The 21,443-nt window shown below is 41.7% G+C and overlaps 1 protein-coding gene across 1 annotated transcript in view; it reads right to left on the bottom strand.

Moving 5' to 3' along the window:
• The window catches only part of fstl4 (follistatin-like 4), a 232,505-nt gene that overhangs the window by 141,118 nt on the left and 69,944 nt on the right, over positions 1 to 21,443 (bottom strand). The window contains exon 4 of the mRNA XM_047607542.1: positions 30 to 272. Coding sequence (XP_047463498.1) covers positions 30 to 272 — 243 coding nt within the window. The remainder of the gene's footprint in view (positions 1 to 29; positions 273 to 21,443) is intronic.

Raw genomic sequence — 21,443 nt, 5'->3', positions numbered from 1 at the left:
AGCTCTTAGTTATAGTGTGTGAGCCGCACCTTTGAAGAAGCAGTCCTTGCTGTGCACCACGTAGATCCGCCTCCTCTCCAGGCAGGCGGTGCGGTAAACCTCGCAGTGGTTCTCGTAGAACCGGCCGTCCGAGCCGCACACCGGCACGAAGGAGGGCCGGCATTTCTCCTGGCAAACGCACTCGGCGCGCCCCGTCTCCGCCATCAGCACGCACTGTCGACCCCGTCCACAGTAGGTCCTCCGACAGGGGTCCCCGTCCGGATCAGAGAGGGCTGGGAGAGCAAGCGGGGGAGACGGCATTTATTTTTCATGAAGTAAGCAAGTTCTTTACGTGACTCTGCACAGACCACATATTTATGCAATATATAGGTATACATGTATAGTCAAAGACATCTTCGTCCTGAGCAACACAACAAAGTTAAAAGAAAAGCAACATAACAGGCACCATTCTTCATGTCCACGTCCGGAAAAGAACAAAAGAAAATCACCATATGGTTTTAAAAACGGGATCTTTCAAAACATTTCTCCCTTTGTACGTTTCAGTGCAGCAGATAAAAACAAAAGAACTGCACAAACTCTGAAGCGCTTTACACAAACCCCTTTCCCAGAGATTAATGCGGTCGCTGCGTGAACACAAATCCATTTTCAAACATGTCCCGCTCCGTGGAAATTCAGAACAACAATTCATCCGATTGAGACCGGAGTTGCCTGCCGCGCGCTCACACCGAAAACATGGAAAAACATATCACAGCGCAGCACAGAAGCATTCAATTATACAGCACGCTTCACATTTAGAAAAAGCGTAAACTCAAGGCGAACACCTCCAGCCCTGATTGCAGTTGGAAGACGGCGCTAACGAGCAGCAGAAACCTTCCATGAAAACCTCTCCAGGTGTTCTTATTAACACCTGCACCTATTCGCAGACACCCTGTGTACACAAACACACACAAGGAAATATATACCTGAATATACGCACACAGTTCTTCTTCTCTGGCTTCTTCAAACTCCTGCCCGACGCACGCACAACCACCTCCATCATTTCAGCTCACTACCTATGACACTTTGCTCCTTCCACCTGATTTAATCCATTTGCACCTAAATCTAGTCTGAAAGCTGCTGATCCAGCCGCTCGCTAGACCTTGGATTGATCTTCCCCGACTCAATGAGCTTTGACCTTTGACCCGAGAGCCTCGATGTTATCACAGTGAAAACTAGCAAAGGGTACGAGCAGGGAAAATTCGGTGTCTCTCAACCCAAATGTCAGTGGCAATAAAGTAGAAATAAATCAAACCTGATCTCGGATATGATCTGGAGGATCAATAATATATGTTAATTGCTTCCTGTCACAGTTTGTCATGAATTTGGTTATTTTTGTTTTGTTTTTGTGCTGTAAGGAGACCATGTCGGCCAATGCAAAGTGTGCAGGTAAAAAAGTTAAGCTTGTGACATAAGCAGAAGGGAGTTATTCTTTATTATGATCTCCATTAGCTTCCATCAAGTGGTTGCTAGTCTTCCTGGTATCCACACAACAAATTCAGCAACGAAGACAAAGACAGGTTGAACGTACACTACATATATAACTAAAACAGAAAAAAATGAAAACAGATAAAATATAATAATTCAACAAATACGTAAAGTAACTCTGAGTGTAAATCAAACAACAACAACCAACAACAACAAACATAGTCTCAAAAATACAGCGTATTAAATATAAATCTATACAGGTACTTTCCATGTACTTATCTATATAGAAATTTTTTTAAAATAAAATCTATATGACCTGATGTGTCTGATATAACATGGGAGCATATTCCAAGCCAAACGTTTATGTATCATAAGGCTGCGTTCAGAACATTGCGCCGTCAGACATTGTTTCAGACCGGACCATTTCCAATGTAGAGCTTCTAAACACTTATTGGTGCAACTGTGTCACTGGGAGGTGGTGAAGATGGGAAGGTCTGAAAAATGAAGCAGCAGAACAAGAAGACCAAAAAAAGATGCCGTGTCTGGTTGTTTTTTTTTGTTGTTGTTGTTGTTGTTGTTTTTTTTAGGGTGACCAGGGTGTTTTGTATGACCTGTCCCCCGGCTAAAGCTGTCCCCAAAAATGTCCCCAATTTTAGCTTTTTATGAATGAGAAAAAAAACTGTTGCGCGCAGACTACAATCATTACGGTAGACGGTCGCGCTGCTATTGACATTAGAAACATAGCAGTTTAACTATGTTTAAATATGAATAAATATGTCAAAACAAATAAATTGTCCCTGTTTCTTCATTTAATCTTGATAAACTTTAATTCATTTATTTATTTACTTTGTCTCTGCGCTGTCAGTGCTAACACAGGGTCATGCAAACCTGTTTTACTACTAGTGTGGGATTATTCTACAATATTTACTCATCATCACAGTAAAATAGTCCATCCTTAGTCAATCTACTGCATTAATTCCTCCCTATGACATACATATGGCTATACATGAAATAATTATAAAAAAAGAAATACCGTAATATACTGTCAGAAATTTCAAAAACACCATGATAATTGTGACATTTTTGGTCACACCATCCAGCCCTAATGTATCTCACTTACATTAGCATGGAGAGAACAATGGAGAACTAATCAGGCTGCTCTATTCTGTGCAATTTGAAGTTTTTTTTTTATGTTAATTGAAGTACTCAAGCTTATATTGCCGTTCTTGACTTTGGTTCCTATCACCGTAATCATCATGCTGGTAATGGACTTATTTTCTCGTCAAACAGAGAGTGATGACGACTAACAGAAGAGTCCTCACATGAGTAAGATTTTTGTTTGTTTTGGGGGTATGTGAACGGGACTTACAGTGTAGGTCAGAACCTCTGAACTCTCCACAGCCTCAGTCCACGCTCTTAAACAATAAACGTCAAAACCTGGAGCCATTAGCGGACTAGGGCTTCATGTTTTACAATTAGAGAAAAAAGTTTGTGTATAAAGCCATCTCACAGTACTTTCAGTATGTTTTTGTTTTCTTTTAAAAAGTGAAGCACTCTACCTGTCTCTTTGTTTACCCCTGATGTCAACAAGCAGGCTGTTGTTGGCTGCAGCTCTACGAGAAACAAACTGAACCAACAGACTCAGTATGAAGATGGAAAAGATTATAGAATTATTACAAGGAAAAAGTGCACCAAAGAAGAAAGTCGCTCCTCGTCAGTTCTAGGACACTGTGAAGGATGAATTACTATTACAATAAACTAAACACACGTCCCACAGGGACTCGGTAGCCATTGTGTTCATGCTGTTTTGAGGTCGAGTCAGTTAAGAAGCTGCGAAGGGGTCGGCTCCGTTATGCCTCCGCGGAATAAGGCTAAAAATCATATTGGCTTAACTTAACAAAGCCCGGTCCATGTTCTCGTAATCAAACTGCTGAAAACAGAAATTGAATTTGCCTGGACTATAATTATATCTCAGCTCTCGGCATATTCAATAACAGAGGTAATGCACTGTTTGTCGGCGGACAAAAAAAAGGTCCCGTAATTGCATAAAGGTAATTTGAGAGCCGGCGCACAGAGGCACAACGAAAACACATACATTGATATACCCCCTGGTCGCGATGAGGTGTTAGACTCTAGCGTTCAGTCGGAGTTTAATACAATCATCCGCACGCAGACGCTCCTAAACTAATTAGTCGAATATTTTACCGGGAGCCACTTTCTACAAATGCCAAGTCAATGTGAAGACATCAAATTAATAGTTAGAAACTTCTGACTCATGCTGTATGTGGCATACTAACAGACTGAAGAATGATAGAAACACATTGTCTGGTTACTTTGTTCAAATATTTGACTATTTTATTTGGCTGATTTGAGGATTCGTTGTATTAAATTTGTTGTAATGGAATTATGTGAAACTGCCATTGATTTAACCTCCTGAGACCCTATAGGTTTTATTGCAGCTCATTCTGCTTCATTTAAACCCGTTGTCCTCATTAGTGGACATTAGTCTGCCATCTAGTGGTAAACACATGATAGCGGGCAATTTATCGGATTCATCCTGACGATCACAGGAGAAAAGTGGACGAGGAACAAAACTTCATCAAATTCTGAGGTTAAAACGTATTTATTTATGCTTATTAATATTTGTCGTGTGATATAACCCGCACATTTAACAAATTTTATCAATAGCAACGAGCTACAATGTCGCTAATTAGCAAGAACACGTTTGAAGATGTTGGGGCTTTATTGTCTTGTTTTTCTCAGCTATGTTCAGGTATTAAAATTAACAGTTTTAGATTAGACATTAGTGACTTTATCATATTATAAATAATGGAATAATCCCAGTGTCCACATATGAGGACATTGTTTTTTCCTTCTTCCTGTTAAAGGACAATGCTTAGTTTTTATACGTCTTAGGTCCTACTGATCCCAAATACATCGGAGAAATTAAAAATAAACATCAAATAAAAGCTCAGGTCTCAGGAGCTGAAGAATAACCGGCAATGAGCCACTTGACGGTGTTTGCGTTTTTGGGGAAAAAAGGCTCAAGACTCATGTTTTTAATGAGGCTTTTACATGATTCCTATTAACTCCACTTTATCACATTTGGTTTTTATTTATCTCATTAGTGTTTTACATGGTTCGTTTACTTACTTTAATAACATATTTTTATTGGGTAAAGAGTGTTTTGACTTTTCATTTATTATTATAAATTTCTTCTTGTAATGTTTTATGTTTTTATTTGTGTGAAGCACTTTGCAACACATTTTTGGTAGGAAAAGTGCTACATAAATGATTGATAATTTCATTTACATCAGATTTTTCTTTGATAATTATACATATTAACCATAACCAAGGTCATACAGGAAATGTGTAGCAGAACAATAGAGTCAATGACAGTTCTATAAACATCTTGGGTTCATTGGATTGAAGTTGATATTTCTTGGCACAATTCACACATAGACAGCAAAGTTTAACAGTGATTCACTTTGGTAAATTTAAGTATTCACGTATCAGAGCCCAGTTTATCTGGAAAATGTCCAAATTAAGATGAAGGTTTGCTGTTGTCTTCCCCATTACATAAACCGTCTTCACTCTCCAATGCCACTGATGTATAGTAGGAGGAAACAGTTTCAACCATGACAGAGTCGTCATCTTCAATTCACTTTAATTTTCTTTATATAGCGTCATTAACAATACAAACTGTCTTAAGACGCTTTACAAAAAATGGCCTGAAACCTCCAGTAGCAAAGAAAAGCTCCTTTTTTTCCCTGTTTCCCGACTTAACGGGCATTTTCTACATACATTAAATATTTGATCAGTCGTTTAAAATGATGACTGGTTGAGCGTAAACAGCAGCAGAAAACTAAATAAATAAACGAATTAAATACCGCAGCCCACGGGTTTGTGCAGTCTGACCTCACTTGGTGGCTCAGCCTGCTTCTTTATCATAATTAAGTGTTAGGAATCAAAGAAAGCTGTGGTCTGGGAACGTGCCAGGAAAGTGGCCCGACGGGCTCGTGGCAGCGATGGAGGAGGATGCAGGGAATAAGACAGACTCAATTTCTTTTCTCCTGTTTTTCTTTTTTTTTGCCAGTTTACTAATTGTTCGGCGTGTCTCGGCCGGGGCATCTGTGGGAAATGCAAAACAGCCCCGGCTCCCTCGCGACCTTGCTGTTTCGTGTCAAGGTCGGGGACGATTACAAGATCGTTTGTATTCTCCGAGCGCGAGAGATTAAACGCTTAGCAACAACCGTCCGGTGGCAGCTATCCACCGGCGGCGGCGGCGGCGGCTCTTCCTTCCTCATCGCCCTCCTCTTGTTTTCCTCCTCCCCTCCTCTCCGTCAACTCGCCGCCCTGTTCGCCCTCTCCCCTTTCTGATTTCCTCTTTGAAAACAAAACAATACTCCACCGCTCCAACAACACAAAGTTACGTTTCACAATACACGAGCCGCGTGACATTTGAGCCGAGTCCTTGTGCTCGCTCTCATCCTCGCTCCGAGCCCCTTTTGTCTCTCACCCTCTTGGACCGTGTTTGGCCGCGGTCGTGTCTTGTTTAAGAGGCTAAAAGTGTCGTCTGATAATCCTTCCCCGTCTAAGCTGCTGGCACATGAACGGCTCTTCCCAGACCAAAACCCACGGCGGGATGACCACGCAGCGTCGAGCCTTCATCCCGTCCCTCCAGCTCTTCCTCTTTTATTCTTCTCCTTCGCTGGGTCCTAATTACGAGGGCGGACCCCCCCCCCCCCCCCCCGCGTCTTTGGCCAAACATGGCCCACTATGATCAGAGATTTACAGGAACTTTTCAAAAGAAAACTGTCACTAATTACACGACAACAACACGAGGGGCCGGGGGTGAAGCGCCCTCTGCTTATCTCGCTGACATTTTCTGTTTTCATTCTCGTTTTTTCAGTGGAACTTGAAGCGCCGCCTCCGACTAGAGAGGAGCCACGACGTCAGCTCTCACCGAGTCATCACGACGAAGCCGCACATAAGTTTTAAAAGCGAAGAGAGGCGAGCGATCTGGCGCACATTCACACAAGCGTCGCATATATATATATATATATAAAGGACACGGCGCACACAATCAGGCAGAGACAGAATATGTCACTTCTCCCGGGAAGAAAAGCACTTATGTTTAAACCCTCGCTCTATTTAGCAACTAAAACACGCCTCGGTATATTTATACCTGAGGCTAGACTCTCAAGCTCCTTAAATCCCTTTAACATTTAAAGGCAATCATAACAAACTTTATTTATTTTGCATTTAATCCAGCTCCAGAGACGCGCGGTTTGTTGTTTTTTGATATGTTCTCCTCAGAGAGGGAGACGGAGGGAGGGAGGGGGGGAGGGAGGGAGGGGACGCCGCCGAGCTTCTCGCTAATTAGACTGGAAGCACATTTGCCCCGCTGATGTGGGAGTCGATGCTCGCAGCTTATGCCTGGATGCGTGGACGTGTTGGAAGCTGCGTGTGTGACATTTACAGGAACACAACGGGGGGAGTGTTTTTCTTTTCTTTTCGAGCTGACAGCGTTTGTTAGACGTGGCCCCCAAAGTGTCGCCTCTTCTCCTCACACGTCCGTGGCGTACGCAGCGTATGCACGGAGCTCTTGTTTATTTGAGTGTGTTTTTTTTTTTTTTTCGCTGCCCAAGAACAAACCCAGTCACATCTGCTGATCCGACAGATCATTCTGTTTGCGCCGGAGCAGCTGTAGATAATTAAATACTGAGACACGCCGTCAAACACTGTCTCCCCTCGTGCCCGCGCAGTCGGACAAAGCACTTCTGACACGCACACGGCGCTGGAATATCAATGGACGACGGCGTCTCTTTGGTGCGAGGTGAGGCAGGCTGTGGCCTGCGCCCAGATAAGAGCCAACCGTCGGCTTTGTCGCATCGTGCCCCAAATGATATTTAGTCTTTGTTCCGAGCAAACGGAGGACGGAATACAATTAACCAATTAGCTGAATATTTAATTTTTTGTTACTTGCCAATAACAAGCAGCTGATTCCAGCAACATCCGTGACAAACTGGCAGAAAAGAAAAGGTGGCTTCAGGTAAACACCTAGGCACCTTTTTTTTTTTTTTTGATGTGAACGCTGTAGATATTGTGAAGCTGGGGCAACAGAGAATTCATCTTCTCCACAAACTGAATTCTCTCTCGGCCGGCCTTGTTGTCCTCTGTCGTTGTTATCAGTCTTTTATTGAAAGTCTCCCGTGTTTCTCTCTCATCTGCTGGTTTCCCGGACTTACGCTCACATAACATTATAAAAACATGTTCCAAGAACGCAGGAGTGAAGTGAAGCTCAGGGACTCGACCAGCTTTTGTGACCAACATCTTGTCTTGCCCTGGTCATGTGATTGCCAGTGAATTTTCTCTGTTGCCCTCTGATTGTCGGTATCCTCCACCTGTCTGTAAGACAAACCGTCCTTTAAAATCTTTTATTTCCTCTGCCATTCGTCTCTTAAATTCTATAGAGGGTATGCAAGTGACGTCACAGCATATGGACGTCTCCATGCTGTTGTGCGATTGACTGAACCAACAGATTTGATTTGGTTTAGTTAAACTTTAGTTAGTTTAGTTTCATTCTATCTATCTATCTATCTATCTATCTATCTATCTATCTATCTATCTATCTATCTATCTATTGACCATTGATTCCACTGTGTTCCTTGTCGTTTTACTTGCTCCATTCTGCTTTTTTATTTTTAAATTCTACTTTTATCTGCTCCTATCTTTTGTGCATTGTGTGATAATATGCAAACTGACCAAACCAATCGCCCCTGGTAGGATCAATAAAGTTATATAGCATCAATAACAACACAAATTGTCTAACGTCTGACGCTTTATAAAACCTGGTTTGAAACCCCCAGAACAAGCATCAAGGCAAAGGAAGAATCGTCTGCTTGAGGCCAGGTTGGCTACAGACAGAAAAAGGCAGAAAGGACAGCGAGAGGAGGAGGAAATGTAGAGTCTGATTGATCATAATACATACAGAAGACATAGCGGATTCATGTTACATGACACTTTGACACTGAATATAAAGAATGGGTCCTATTGTTAGGGGACTCAGGAAGATCAGAGTGCTTTTTATTTTGTATTCCTGCTCCTGTACATGATGCCGACTGTCCCGGTTAGTATTATTTTAATTCATCCCAGCACAGCTCCGAGCGCGGGGGCTAAATCCGTCCTGAGGCCAGTGTAATATATTTATAATTGACCCAATGACAGCAATCTGTGTCCAGGCTTTGATGTGCCAATATCCTGGCTGGATTTAAACATTGCCCCAAAAATATTAAAAAAAAGAGGGACAGCATTCCAAATGAGGAATATAGGTTGTCACGGGATGAAACCAGGAAACCGTCCTGCGTGGCTGAACCATCACGAAAGAAGAAAACGGGACCCGAGGACAACGCTCGATGAAAAGTCATTTGATTACAGCACGAATATCTTAATAACACTAAACCAAGCAACTGTTGATGTATCTGAGTCTGGAATAAAAATCCAAAAGAACTCGGCAGGAAGTAACTTTAAAACATTCTGTCTATTTCTGACTCTGGATGCTGGACACAACTACAGAAACACCACTATGTGAAGTAACATCATTATATTTAATATTAACTCGCTACCAGAGTAACTCTTCTCCATTAAGTGCACAAAATGACCTATTGACTATTTCTTAATGCTGCGTTAGTCATTACCTTAGTGTCCCAGCCACCCAGTCCTATGTTTTAGTGATACGTGAAGACAATGACGGTACTTTAAGCTAAGTCTTAACCCTTCAACCCATAGAAGACACAATTCAGTAAAGCTTGACGATGCTGTGGACATAGCTACTAAAGAGACGTGGCTGACGGTAAGAGTCAAGAAAGTGGTCCTAGCTGATTAACTGTACGTGTCAGGTGCCTTGTTAACACTCATGCTTACTCATGTGCCTCTACTTCCTACGGGCGTCTGGGGGAGGGCTTCGCTCATGAACACCATGATACTCTCAAACCTTTGCAGAGCGTCCTGGCTGGGAACATCGCCGCCTGGTACGGCAGCTGCACCGCCCCTCGAAGGCGGAGCGCTACAGAGGGTGGTAAAAAAAATCAACCCAGCGCATCACCAGGTCTGAGCCGCCAGCCATCCAAGACATTTACAGCCGGCGCTGCAGGACGGAGGCACAGCAGAGCCTCTGTGAACCCAGCCCCCCCCCAGGTGTAGTCTATTTGCACTCCGTGGTTCTGGGGGCACCCAGCAGGTTCAGGGACAGGTTTTATCCACAACTGCTAAATTGCCTCACACACACTCACGCACACATGCGCAATTCCACTTTTATTCTGTTTCTATTTTATATATTTCATCCTATTTTGTCACATTTTTTTTGATCATGCACCAATGATGCTGCATTGTTACAGACAATAAAGAATCTTGAAGTTTTTTATTCCCATTCCTTCTTTCTATTTTCAGTGAAACAAACCGGGTGTTCTTCTTTGGCATCAGTGCCGTGAGCGCCGAGGTTTGCGCACATTGCCTCTTGCAGGAAACAGTGACAGTGGCTTAAGCCCTATTCGCATGGGATTAGCTTTACCTGAGGACGTCCTGTGATTAACCCCTATGTCCGTGTTTCATCTGGCGCATTCACACGGGATAAACAAACTCCGTGTTTTACTCAAATTTACGATCCACAGTTATGGCTCTGCTACTTTCCACCTAAACCCCACTGCGTGTCAGAGACAGTTTTAATTACTCTGCAAATTATAATTGATAATAAAAATATATTTTTCATGACGGGGAAGAAATTACCAGCGACCTGGTAGTATTTAAATCAGCTCCACCTTTTACAGATGAACACATGGTTGATTTAATGACTTCATCCATCTAAACCGGCGAATAGTTCAGGGACATCTTTGCGACTTTGCGCTGCATCTGTCCGGACTTTGATTTATAGCACATTCTTCATGATTCTTAAATGACAAGAGGCAGAAAAAAAAGCTGCAAAAAGTAAAAACTCACCCCCAAAATCACAGAGATGCTGATTTACACTGGATTAGTATTAGGACGTCTCTGTTACGAGAATTGGTTCAGGTAATTTGTGGTAATTCGCACGAGATAAAGATCACAGACGACCTCAGTGATTATTAGAAATTACCAGAGGTCCCCAGGTAAAACTAATTGTGTGCAAATAGGGCTGTTCGATTTCAGTTCAGTTCCGTCTTCAGTTACATTCATCACCGTTAGGTTTAGGTACCAGAACTACTTGGTAAAGTGTAGGTACTTTTGTTAGGTTTAGGCACCAAAGGCAGCACAGGAGGTCTAGCTATGGTCTAATGGTGTAAAACATTTACTCTGGTGCTGTAAGTCAACACTGGAGTCAGCTGTAAACCCATGAGCCACAGAAATGTAGGCCTTAAGCCCATCTCTGCAACACCAACAACTTTAACAAAACGTCCATATTCAGCATCATGGTAATGAAGGCGTAGCCTCCTCTTGATGTTCCCTTTTGCAGATCATTGGCTGAGAAATGATGCTCATTGAACATCTCTGCTGTTTATGAGGTTTTAGTATACAATAACACTCTATGCTTGACATTTAGAATTTCCAAACTTTCTGGACGTGCTCACCAATGCACCATTTCTGGAGAGAAGTAACGACCACCACATTATCTCAATTTACTGGCTCTAACATTCCACTTTCAACCGTCCATATGCATACTTTGAAAATCTGGACACACTCAACACAGGCTCAAAACTAATCATAACACCAAAACTTGTAGCCCTGACTATCGCCTACTACTCAACTGGCAAAAAACAGATATCACTTGAAAAACAGTCACTTTTACAAACAAATCAATGTGAATAATGCAATAATGCCACATTCCACTTAGCGCCAAAACCATCCACCCATCCAAAATTCAGAACCCAACCATGCTATCTACGTTTCTTTTTTTTCTATGAATACTCTTTGTTTTACTATTATTATTACTTTACTCACTTTACTTAGTGGTATTGTCCTTTTTTGTATATATCTTCTGTATGTCGTTATGTGTTTACAAGAAAAAGAAAGAAAGAAAACAGAATTTCCAAGAATTTCAATGAGTGCCCTATAAAGGGTTAATAATTTTTTCCAAGTGAACATACATTTTACCACTACAGTTCTTCAGGTAGGGTTATATTATACTGTATATGCGTAAAATATACGCAAAAAATACCTTTCAAAGAGGCACGAACTTTTAACTTCCGCCGTGAAACACATCTGACAAATATTCCACCATTTTAATAAAACAACCTAATTGAATTCAGAGTGTAATTAACTAACATGTTAAGCTGGATGTAGGAATATGTTTTTGCATCAATATTCATGCTCTCAAACGTTCATACAGCAGCAATCCACGCGGAATACAAACTAGCCCGAGTGTCATGCTTTGTTCATGGAAAACGAACGACACTTCCATCCATATGCTGCCTGGGCACCATCTGCTCCGACTTCCTGAGGGCGCTTTGCCGCTCCTCACCTGACTTTGTGCAGGTGCGCAATGCGAGGACGCATACCTGTTTTACATGTCCTCGCGTCTCCCCTTAAAAACACGACCCACATTGCTCAGCCTGATTGATATGTCAGAGAAGCTGGTTCAGGCTACCTGCGACATCACTTACTGCAGTTTTACCACTGCAGCACCTACAGCCCCGGTCTACGGCAACATCAGTCTCCAGCATCGGCCCTCCGTAGCTGCTTAAATTTTCCACATTAACGCCAACACAGCCAAGGATGAAATAAGCTACTAAAATGTATTTTCCCCCGTGTAGTTTTGAGCAAGCGCATTACCTGTCCGGGGAGGAAAAAAAACAAAATCTGCTCACATCTCACTCGCTGCTACACAAATAGAAAGAGGTCGTAAAAAGAAAGATCATCCGGCCTGTGTTCCCGATTCTTTGGAGCCATACGATCACAATCTTCAAGGAGTAAATTAAATTTTCACCCGTGTCTGCGCGCCTTCAAGAGCGGCGCGGCGGATCTTGCAGTGTGCTTCACTTTGTGTGTGTGTGTGTGTGTGAAAATGTTTGTTTGTCCTTGTTAAAAAATACATTTTCCATACGAGCTTTTCCCATGTTACGCTTGCTCTACGCATCCCATCATTATCAACAACATCTTAATCCCTCTGATCCATCCTCTGTCTCATATCGCTCTCTCCTCTCACCATTTATCTCTCTATTTATACATCTCTCCACAATACATAGCGCATTTCTGCTGACACCACACCTGCACCACCCCCCTCCCCCCCTGCAGGACTCTGAGAGAACAGAGACCAAGCACCCACCACGGCCTCGCTCCTGCAGCCGAGATGACTAATAACCCCCGCAGGGCGAGGAGCTGCAGAGTTGAGGCACGAAAGGTGCATCCTCTGTTGGGTGGGCTTTGACTGCTTGATGCTGCTTTCGTGGGATAAATCCTTTGTGTCCATTTGGAGGGTGGGCGAACATTTCTGGCAACAACTGTGTTCTTATCAAAGAGCAGCGAGTCATCAGATAAAGGCAATTGATTATCTTTACCCTCTGTTGAGAACAGCTGCAGCCTTGTTCCACGCGTGGCTCCATTGTGTATTAAAGATGTGCTGATGGGAGTTTATAATGACTGGGTGTGCATGTTGTATTTTCCTTTGAATACAAGGGGTTTCTGTGTAACTAGAGAACATGTCAAACAAAAAGAAATGTTTCCCCAGATGTTTTGTATAGTGTTTTTAGAGGACAATTTATTCTGTTATGTATTTAAAAAGGTGTAATTGATTTGGCCTCCTCCTACCGATAACAATGAAGCAACAAGATGCACCTTTAACCCTCCTATTATTAATGTTTGGGTCAATTTTACCCCATTCAGTGTTAACTGTCTCTAAATATATGATTTACTTTTTTTTCTTTGTATTTTGCTTCATATTTAATGTCTTTTCCTTACTGTGACGGGGACTGTGACACGGGACACTGGCCCAACATAACATGTGTTATTATTGTTGATCATACTTGTGATAATAGTAGAAGAATATGTACTTATAAATGATGCAAAGCCACTTAAATGCACCTCTTTCTAATTTAAGGTCAATCAGTGAGATTTTTTAGTGATCTGCATATTTCTCCACAGTCGTGTTAACAGCTATTCTGGATGGATATGTGGGGTTATTTCTATTTAAAGAGCTAATTAGATAGTCAACAAACAAATAGAGAGCACTTGACACATAACATTGGGAAAATGTTTTGTCATCGTTTTTTGGAGGTAACCCCGAGGAAGAACGTGTTAGAAAACTTGGGGGTAATGGGGGGAACAAAGGACTGAAGCTCGGTTTAAACTCCCTAAAGATCCAGCACCTGACCCGTGCCTGTGTAAGCATTTATACTCATCAGTAATTACGCTGCTTAGATGCTAGTCTGCGTCTACTCAGCATGTTGTTGAGTTGGAGCTGAGACATTTTCCAACAGTTACTTCAAATGTAAACCAATATCGTGCGTCTCCCTTGTGCCTCCAAAACAGTTGTGGGACCATGATAATGTTGTGTGTGATTGGTGTATTTTTAAAATGTCACTCTTACCCACTCGTTCATATGAGCATATTCACACACTATGCGTGACACCCAGTGCAGTAGGGAGGAGGATGGAACAGGTAACCCTCTGGTTCTACCTACTGAGCCACAGTTGCAATTATAATATCATTAAATACAGTCAGGTTTTAAGCAATAATCACTCTATATTAGAATTAAACTGTGATACAACATTACTGCATTAGAAACCGTTCAGATATTTACTGCTTTATATTCTAACGCAAAGATGAGAACTAATGTGCAACACTCCAGTTAAATAAAGTATTAATAGAAATGTATAAACTCCAGGTCTGACTTTGCTATATTCAGATTTCTTTCTTTAAATTGCAAATGACATTTGAAATTGTGCGGCATACACACACACAGTTGTGTGTAAGCGCATTGATATTCCAGCGTGTCTTTAAAAGTGTGTGTATTCAGTTTGTTCTCAGGTCGTGATACGTCAGATTCACTGCTGGTGCTACCAAGGTGAGCACTCGATCAGGCTGCAGGCACAGAGCTGCTTTTACTTCCTGTGTTCTGTCATTATCACTTAAGAAAGAGATTATGAAACACACGAATGTGCAGCGAACAAATCAAAGCTGAGCTGTCCAATGATATGAGACTGACAGGATGTTTGAGTATGTTCTTCTGCTCTAATTACAACTATCTGTATAACATGTGCAGATTGTAGCAACAGTTTAATTAAGATTACTCCGGTTTATCTTTCAGAGGTCACTGCCGTAAATAACGTTGATGTAATCAATTGTGCATTAGACCCAGGATCAAAGTAGAACACATTACATGCCTCAACACCCTGACCAGCACACAGAGACATGCACACACTGACCCACACTGTACGCTGCTCGATTCTTACTGAACCCACTGTATGAAGACACAGATAAGAAACGCTTTCTTTTCTTAAGCATGAGTGCAAGACAATGCAATGACACATACACACCGATCAGGCACAACATTATGACCATCTTGTTACAATTCAGTTGTTCTTCTGGGAAACTTTTGGACCTGGTATTCATTAATTTATAGGTATGTTATTTAGACATGTAGCACCCACCTAGACCAGACCAGACCTAGACCAGAGGCCCCTCAACCCAAACTAACAACAGAAGTTCAACGTCCATTCTCTGATGAGTCGTTTTGGAGGCACAAGCGAGAACCTTTTATTAAGGTGGTCATAATGTTGTGCCTGATCGGTGTATCATTATTACATGGGAGTCATGAGTGGCAGCAGCTTAATGCACATAATTTGCTGCTGTCTCACTCATGGCTACTTACATATCATACTATTTCCTGAGCCTTCAGAACAGTTGGTCTCAGACCAGCGAGAAATTAATAAACTTCATATGTATAAAAACTGAAAAAGATTAAGAAACGATAGCGGGAAAGATACCTCATGTCTGAGGGCGGCATTTGAATGAGATTAGCGCTATCAAGGGACCTTCTATCAAGGCCGACATAGGAGATTCAGGAAAGATTAGAATCCCAAATGTTCTGTGCCATTATTACAAATCGCTAGTCGTCCCCCAGCTGATATTAGTCCTGCATGAGAGGAGACGCAGACTGTTGATGGAGTGCAGGATGTACGCACACGCCGACTTACTGCGTGAGAAATGTGTGCGTACACAAACACGGTGCATCTCCTATTGATTTCTTTATTCCTTTTGCGCTTGCATAAAAAGATGAAGAATATGTTTTCAGCAACGACTGCCAACCCCCTCTTATTTTTATTTATTTACACCGTTTAAGCAGATGTACTGTATGTGCATCACGTACGCACAACTTCATCCAGTTTCCCCGTGTTAACATTAAGCTTTAAGGGTAAGCAAGACTCAAATCCGCTGAAGAAACTCCAATACGCGGCGACGCCGTCACCGAGCTGCAGCGCTTTCAGACCGGCGCGCATCGTCTGAACGCTAAACAGAGGCAATAAAATAAAAAAACAACTACGGGGATCGAGCCGCAGAGAAAACTTGGCTTCCGTTCCTACACAATTACCGAGGCCGCATTATTCGGATGGTAATGGTATTGGACTGCAGTCGCAATGTAACTGACAACGTATAAACAAGCGGGAGTCGGTTCCCGTTTGCATGGACCTGTTGTTAAGAGCGTTGTTACAATTATGTTTACTGAATTGTGACACCGAACATTCAATTGCCTGCAGGTTCGCACTCTTAAACCGACAGCCCCGTGTAGCCTTATGTGAATATCTGTAACGCTGAGGATCCTGAAATACACACAGTTAAAGGCTATGGATGTGACTTGTGTGTATCACATTGTGTGTGTGTGTATTTTATGGCACTGTGACAATGTATCTCAAAGTTTAATGGCACAACCAGAAACCAATCAAATGAAGCGTAAACTGGCTGGACCTAAAGCATAAGCGTTCAACAGGTGGCCAGTGGAGGTACTGCAGGGGAGTCGCATGATATTTGGTTGATTAGGCCTTTTATATATGTATTTATTTAAATTTTCCCCCACAAATTTAAATTTCTTTCATGCAAACATTAACATGACACCAAGATGTTTTAGTAAAGGGATAAACGGAGGCAGAAGAGGTTATCTTTCGGTCGGCACTTCACCTATTAAGCGATACAGGAGCTAGCTGTCTCAACAGCGCACTACTTCACAAAGAGTACCACACTACACTTCCTGTACACAGTAGGCCACGCCCCTATCCCTGCTGAGCCAATCACAAGGCCGCATATTACACACTGACTCTGTCAGGTTCCCCGCAATTGGCCGAGAGCCCGTTCAGTCCCCAGGTTAAATCCCAGATGCACGCTACAACATTAGCAGAAGAGAAGCTAACAGTGCAGCTAGCTCCCATTAGCCAACTACCGAGGCCAAAATGGATATTGATAATTGATATATATTGACTGCAAAACGATGATGATAATAATGTATATTTATAAACAGCACTAGGCCAAGTTTAATATAGAAGACACATGTATAGTAGGTCCTTACTTAATCTTTCATCAGTTTGTGGATCCTTGGCCTGAAAAACGTTAAAAACCTCTGACCTAAAGTGTTAATAAAGACCAGCTGCAATTAAGGAGGGAACTAGGATCAACAGATTCTGCACAAACGAGGCTTCAACTTGCTCGAGTTGTGTTAAATTTAATTAGACTGAGAACGAGATCACCGAGAGGGCCTTCCTCAAAAGTAAATCAGAGCCACACAGATGTGTTTTCTGCTAATGCTGCAACCACCGGGGGGAGATACAGAGGGTGAACGAAACAACAGGATGAGACTGAGGGAGAGAGTGTACAACTTCAGAATGCTAAGGGCGATATGAAGGCCTTTATAGACCATCTCTTTGAAACATAAAATACGATTTAGAAAAAAAAAAAAGAAGCAGCGCGACCAGCAGTGCTAAAAGCTAGACTTTTTTTTTTTAAAAGCGTGGCTCTGTAAGGCTTTCAACACCGAGGGCCGAAGGGAGGGCAGTGGCCTGAGCTAACTGAGCCATGGTGTTTGGGAAGGAACTCCTCACTTCACCAAAAGTTTACTTCAGAAAATAAAGCACAAACAGATACAACAACTGGGACTAAAATATGTCATCTGCACAAGCTCCTTTACACAAGTAAAGGCAGCTCTGATACCACTTGGAAAATTAGCTAAGGACCAACAACAGGACCAGCATTAGCAAGAGATAAGTAGATAAAAAACAACATGTGTCACAATTTGTTGGCGTCATTAATGACATAAACAGGTCGGTTTGTGTTGAATACATTAATGGGTCACAACATTTACATCCACCTCATCAAGGACGTTCAACGCCTTGTAAAAATGAGACAAGCTCAGCGGACAGCATGTGTGAGCACCACAACAACCAGAATCAGAACGGACTTTATTACCAAGTATGTTTGTACATACAAGGAATGTGCCTCAGTGTTTTGTTGCAAGGAAAAAATAGAATAAAACAAAAAAATATAAAATAAAAGGCACATATATATATATATACATATACAGTATATGTCCAACAATGGAGCATTTACAATGGGATGGTGGTGGGGTTAGGTTGTTCATGGGAGACCCTGGTATTGTTCTTGTTCAACAGATACAGTGTGGATGGGAAACAAATGGGGAAAAAAATAAAATCTACAGCATTGGTATCACACATAAGGCCCGGGGGCCAAAACTGGCCCATCAGACGGTCCCATCTGGCCCGTAGGATGAAACTTGTAAAGCGCAAAAGTTGCAGTTAATGTCTTCAAAGTAACTGCTATTCACAGGGTTTACATAATTGTATTTCTGCAACAAATGTGAAGTTGCTCACGACATGTTCTGTAATAGTACAGTAGTACAGTTGACTTATTGGCTTTTCAACCTCAAAACAACAAGACAGCAAGTCAGCACATGGACTATTATGACCTGGACCATTGCATCCTTACCTTAACTCAACAAAGAGTCAATGTTCATGGGATATATGAGGACACTGCACAACACACAAGTTATAAGCACATGGGCCTATAAAACTAAAGTTCATTTAAGCAACATTTTAAAGATAAATAATATAGGTGCACGATCAGCACAGGTCATTAAAGTTAAATTGACAGCATCTTTGATAATTAATGGCAGAATGTGGTAAACAACATGTTGCCTAAGTAGGTCAGCACTGAATAAATGGAGACTTGTTGAATAGTAGAAATAGGCCGACGTTAAAGTTTAAAAAAATCGGGGCCTTTCGCTGATAAGACATCAAAAATGATTCTACGTTTGTAAATGTATTGTCGTAATGAACAATAACCTCAGGTGATCCCTGGTAGAGACAATACCAAACGAGGCAGGTAAAAAAACGGAGCCACGAACGGAACACACCAGAATTAGACATCCTGAATAATACATCAACACTTATTCCCTCTTACACAACTGACAGGTCTAATGTTTAAATGATGATTCGCCTCAAGGTACCCAAAAGGCATCGGGGAGAAAATAGTCAGATATTTCTTTTCTTCCTGAATTTTAGTTACCAAGAGAAAAAGAAAATAAATAAATAAAACAAACAAATAAGACTCAGGCATGTGCACATGAATAAACACAAAAAAAAACGACACAAGACATAACCAAAACCAGAAAAAAAGAAGAAGCTAATGAATAAATAAAACAGAAACGCCACCATTTAAAATAGCATCTGACCGAGCTCTGCCCGAAGAGATATGTTGAGCGAGCGATCCCATCAGCGCTGCTGTCGGGTCTGCTCGGTGGTCAGGAGAGGCAGCGCGGCGCTGACAGCTGGCTGTCATTACTCCAGGAGTGAGGGGAGGCAGCCGGACAGGAGAGGGAAGGAGAGGGCGAATGGAGGAAGCCAGCGAGAAAGAACGAGTGGTGAGAGGAGGGAGGGAGGTCGACAAAGGCGAGTGGCGCATAGAGCGACCTCTTGAACCCTGTGAGTTCACTGGGAATCTCAGAACTTGACAGGTTTCGCCAACATAAAAATTCTGCAGGTGCAAATGGATTAAATAAATAACGTTGCAGCATTGTAACGCGTTTTGCTTTGATTCCACTTGCGCGCAACAAACACTCTGATCCACGAACGCATTGTGATGAAGATCTGGGCCGAGAAGCTGAATTGGAACGAGGCCCCGTGCAGCCTTTGCAGAATTGTAAACCCATCTGAACGACTAAGCTGCTTTCCATTTCATTAGCTGTTACATTTTATCATCTGAACATCTTTTCCACATTTGTTTTGATTCAAATGAAGCGCCTTCTTTTGAGCCCGCACATATTTTTGCAGTTTAGAGGGTAAATACAGCGAGACCAGGAAAAATGTGGATTATCAGATCAAAACTAAGGACGACTGGACTCAACAATGATCCATACAAACTAGCGTTTTAATAAGTTCACACGCTCTCACGCCGCACACGACTTTTACCACGGCCAAAAAATGATAAAACTCACCGCACATAGACTTCAAGAGAGACTAGTAATTTATAGTGGTGGACGGATCGATCCAAATATCGACAGTATTGATACCGAGTCGGTATCGGATCGATACTAGCCTGGTGAGATCGATTCTTTACTTTAAGTTCTGCTCTTGTTTGCAATGCTGCGATTTCGGCAAAGAGGAGCAATGACACTGTTCTTGAACAAAAACCTGTAACCAAAACATTTGTTCTGCACAGACTAACTAAAGGCTTTGGAGATTGTTAAGTTGTTTACATATTATTTATATTTTCACCAGTTGTTGTTTTTGTTCTTGAGAAGTTTAATTCAATTTTTGTATTTCTCAACAGTACTTGTTTGTTTTAATTTGTTAACTGGTTTGCATGCACTTTTTATTTAAGATTTTTCAGAAAAAACAATTGATAATAAAGCTTTTTCTATTTAATTATAAACTCAGTCCTAATTCTGTCCTGGGTTTTAACTATTTGATAATAAAAAAGGAAACATCACCAGAAACACTTAGCGATTTAGCATTTCACCACCTTATTTATTGAAAAGAACCGGTATCGGCGATACTAGCCCGTATTTACTTGATATCGGATTGATACCAAAATATCGCACACCACTAGTAATTTATGAATAGCTGAGGAGAAGGCAGGCTGCTCCGCTTCAATCAGCGACCAATCAGAAAATATCAGCGGACAATCAGCCAATCGGAAAATAGCATTTGTCGTTGCCAGGTGAAATTGGAGCGACCTAACCACGCGTTACACAAATGCACAAAAATGTGCACTCGTCAAAGAAGAACTGGAAGTGGAAGTCCGTGATCTGGTAATCACTTGATCACTTAATTTATTATTATTGTTATTTTTTATAATAGTTGCTTAATACAGTCTAGGAACTATGCAGGATATTTGCTTATGAATCATGCTAGGTCATCTTTAAACAGCGCACGCCCCTTGAGAGCCCTTACACTAACTATGACCTTTACATACTTTACGCAACATGGCTCCAACGGTACTAGAGTATCCTCTTATTTATCCTTATTTATCCTCTCCGACTGCTTTTCAAATCTGTTGGTAAAGTGATGCTCTTCCCCATTTTTTTCTAAATTAATTTTACAGTTTAGACACTATTAAATCCCATGATTCAAACTAATGCTGCTAATCTCAATGCTCAACTGTGACTTTTAACCACTCATTGGCCGTTACCATGGAGACTCCGCTTGCTGTGACGTCACGTACATACCCTCTATCTTACATTAATTCCGGAAACATCTGCAAGATAAATAGCGCCCAGCAATATTCACTGTACTATGTATATGGGTTCACTGCGACAAATACTGCAAGTAGTGTATTTTACTAAATTACTGATCATCAATTATTTACTTCCTTATTTAAACGCTCAACTCCAAAACCAGGGTTGCATCTAAATCTTCTTTAAACTGCAAAATGAAGAGGTTAAAAGGAGGACAGTAAAAATTAGGCACAGGAACGATGGACGGAGATGTATTAAAAGCGGTGAA

The sequence above is a fragment of the Mugil cephalus genome, chromosome 15 (assembly GCF_022458985.1).
Source record: "Mugil cephalus isolate CIBA_MC_2020 chromosome 15, CIBA_Mcephalus_1.1, whole genome shotgun sequence".
Lineage (NCBI taxonomy): Eukaryota > Metazoa > Chordata > Actinopteri > Mugiliformes > Mugilidae > Mugil > Mugil cephalus.
This window is presented reverse-complemented; position numbering and strand designations above follow the sequence as displayed.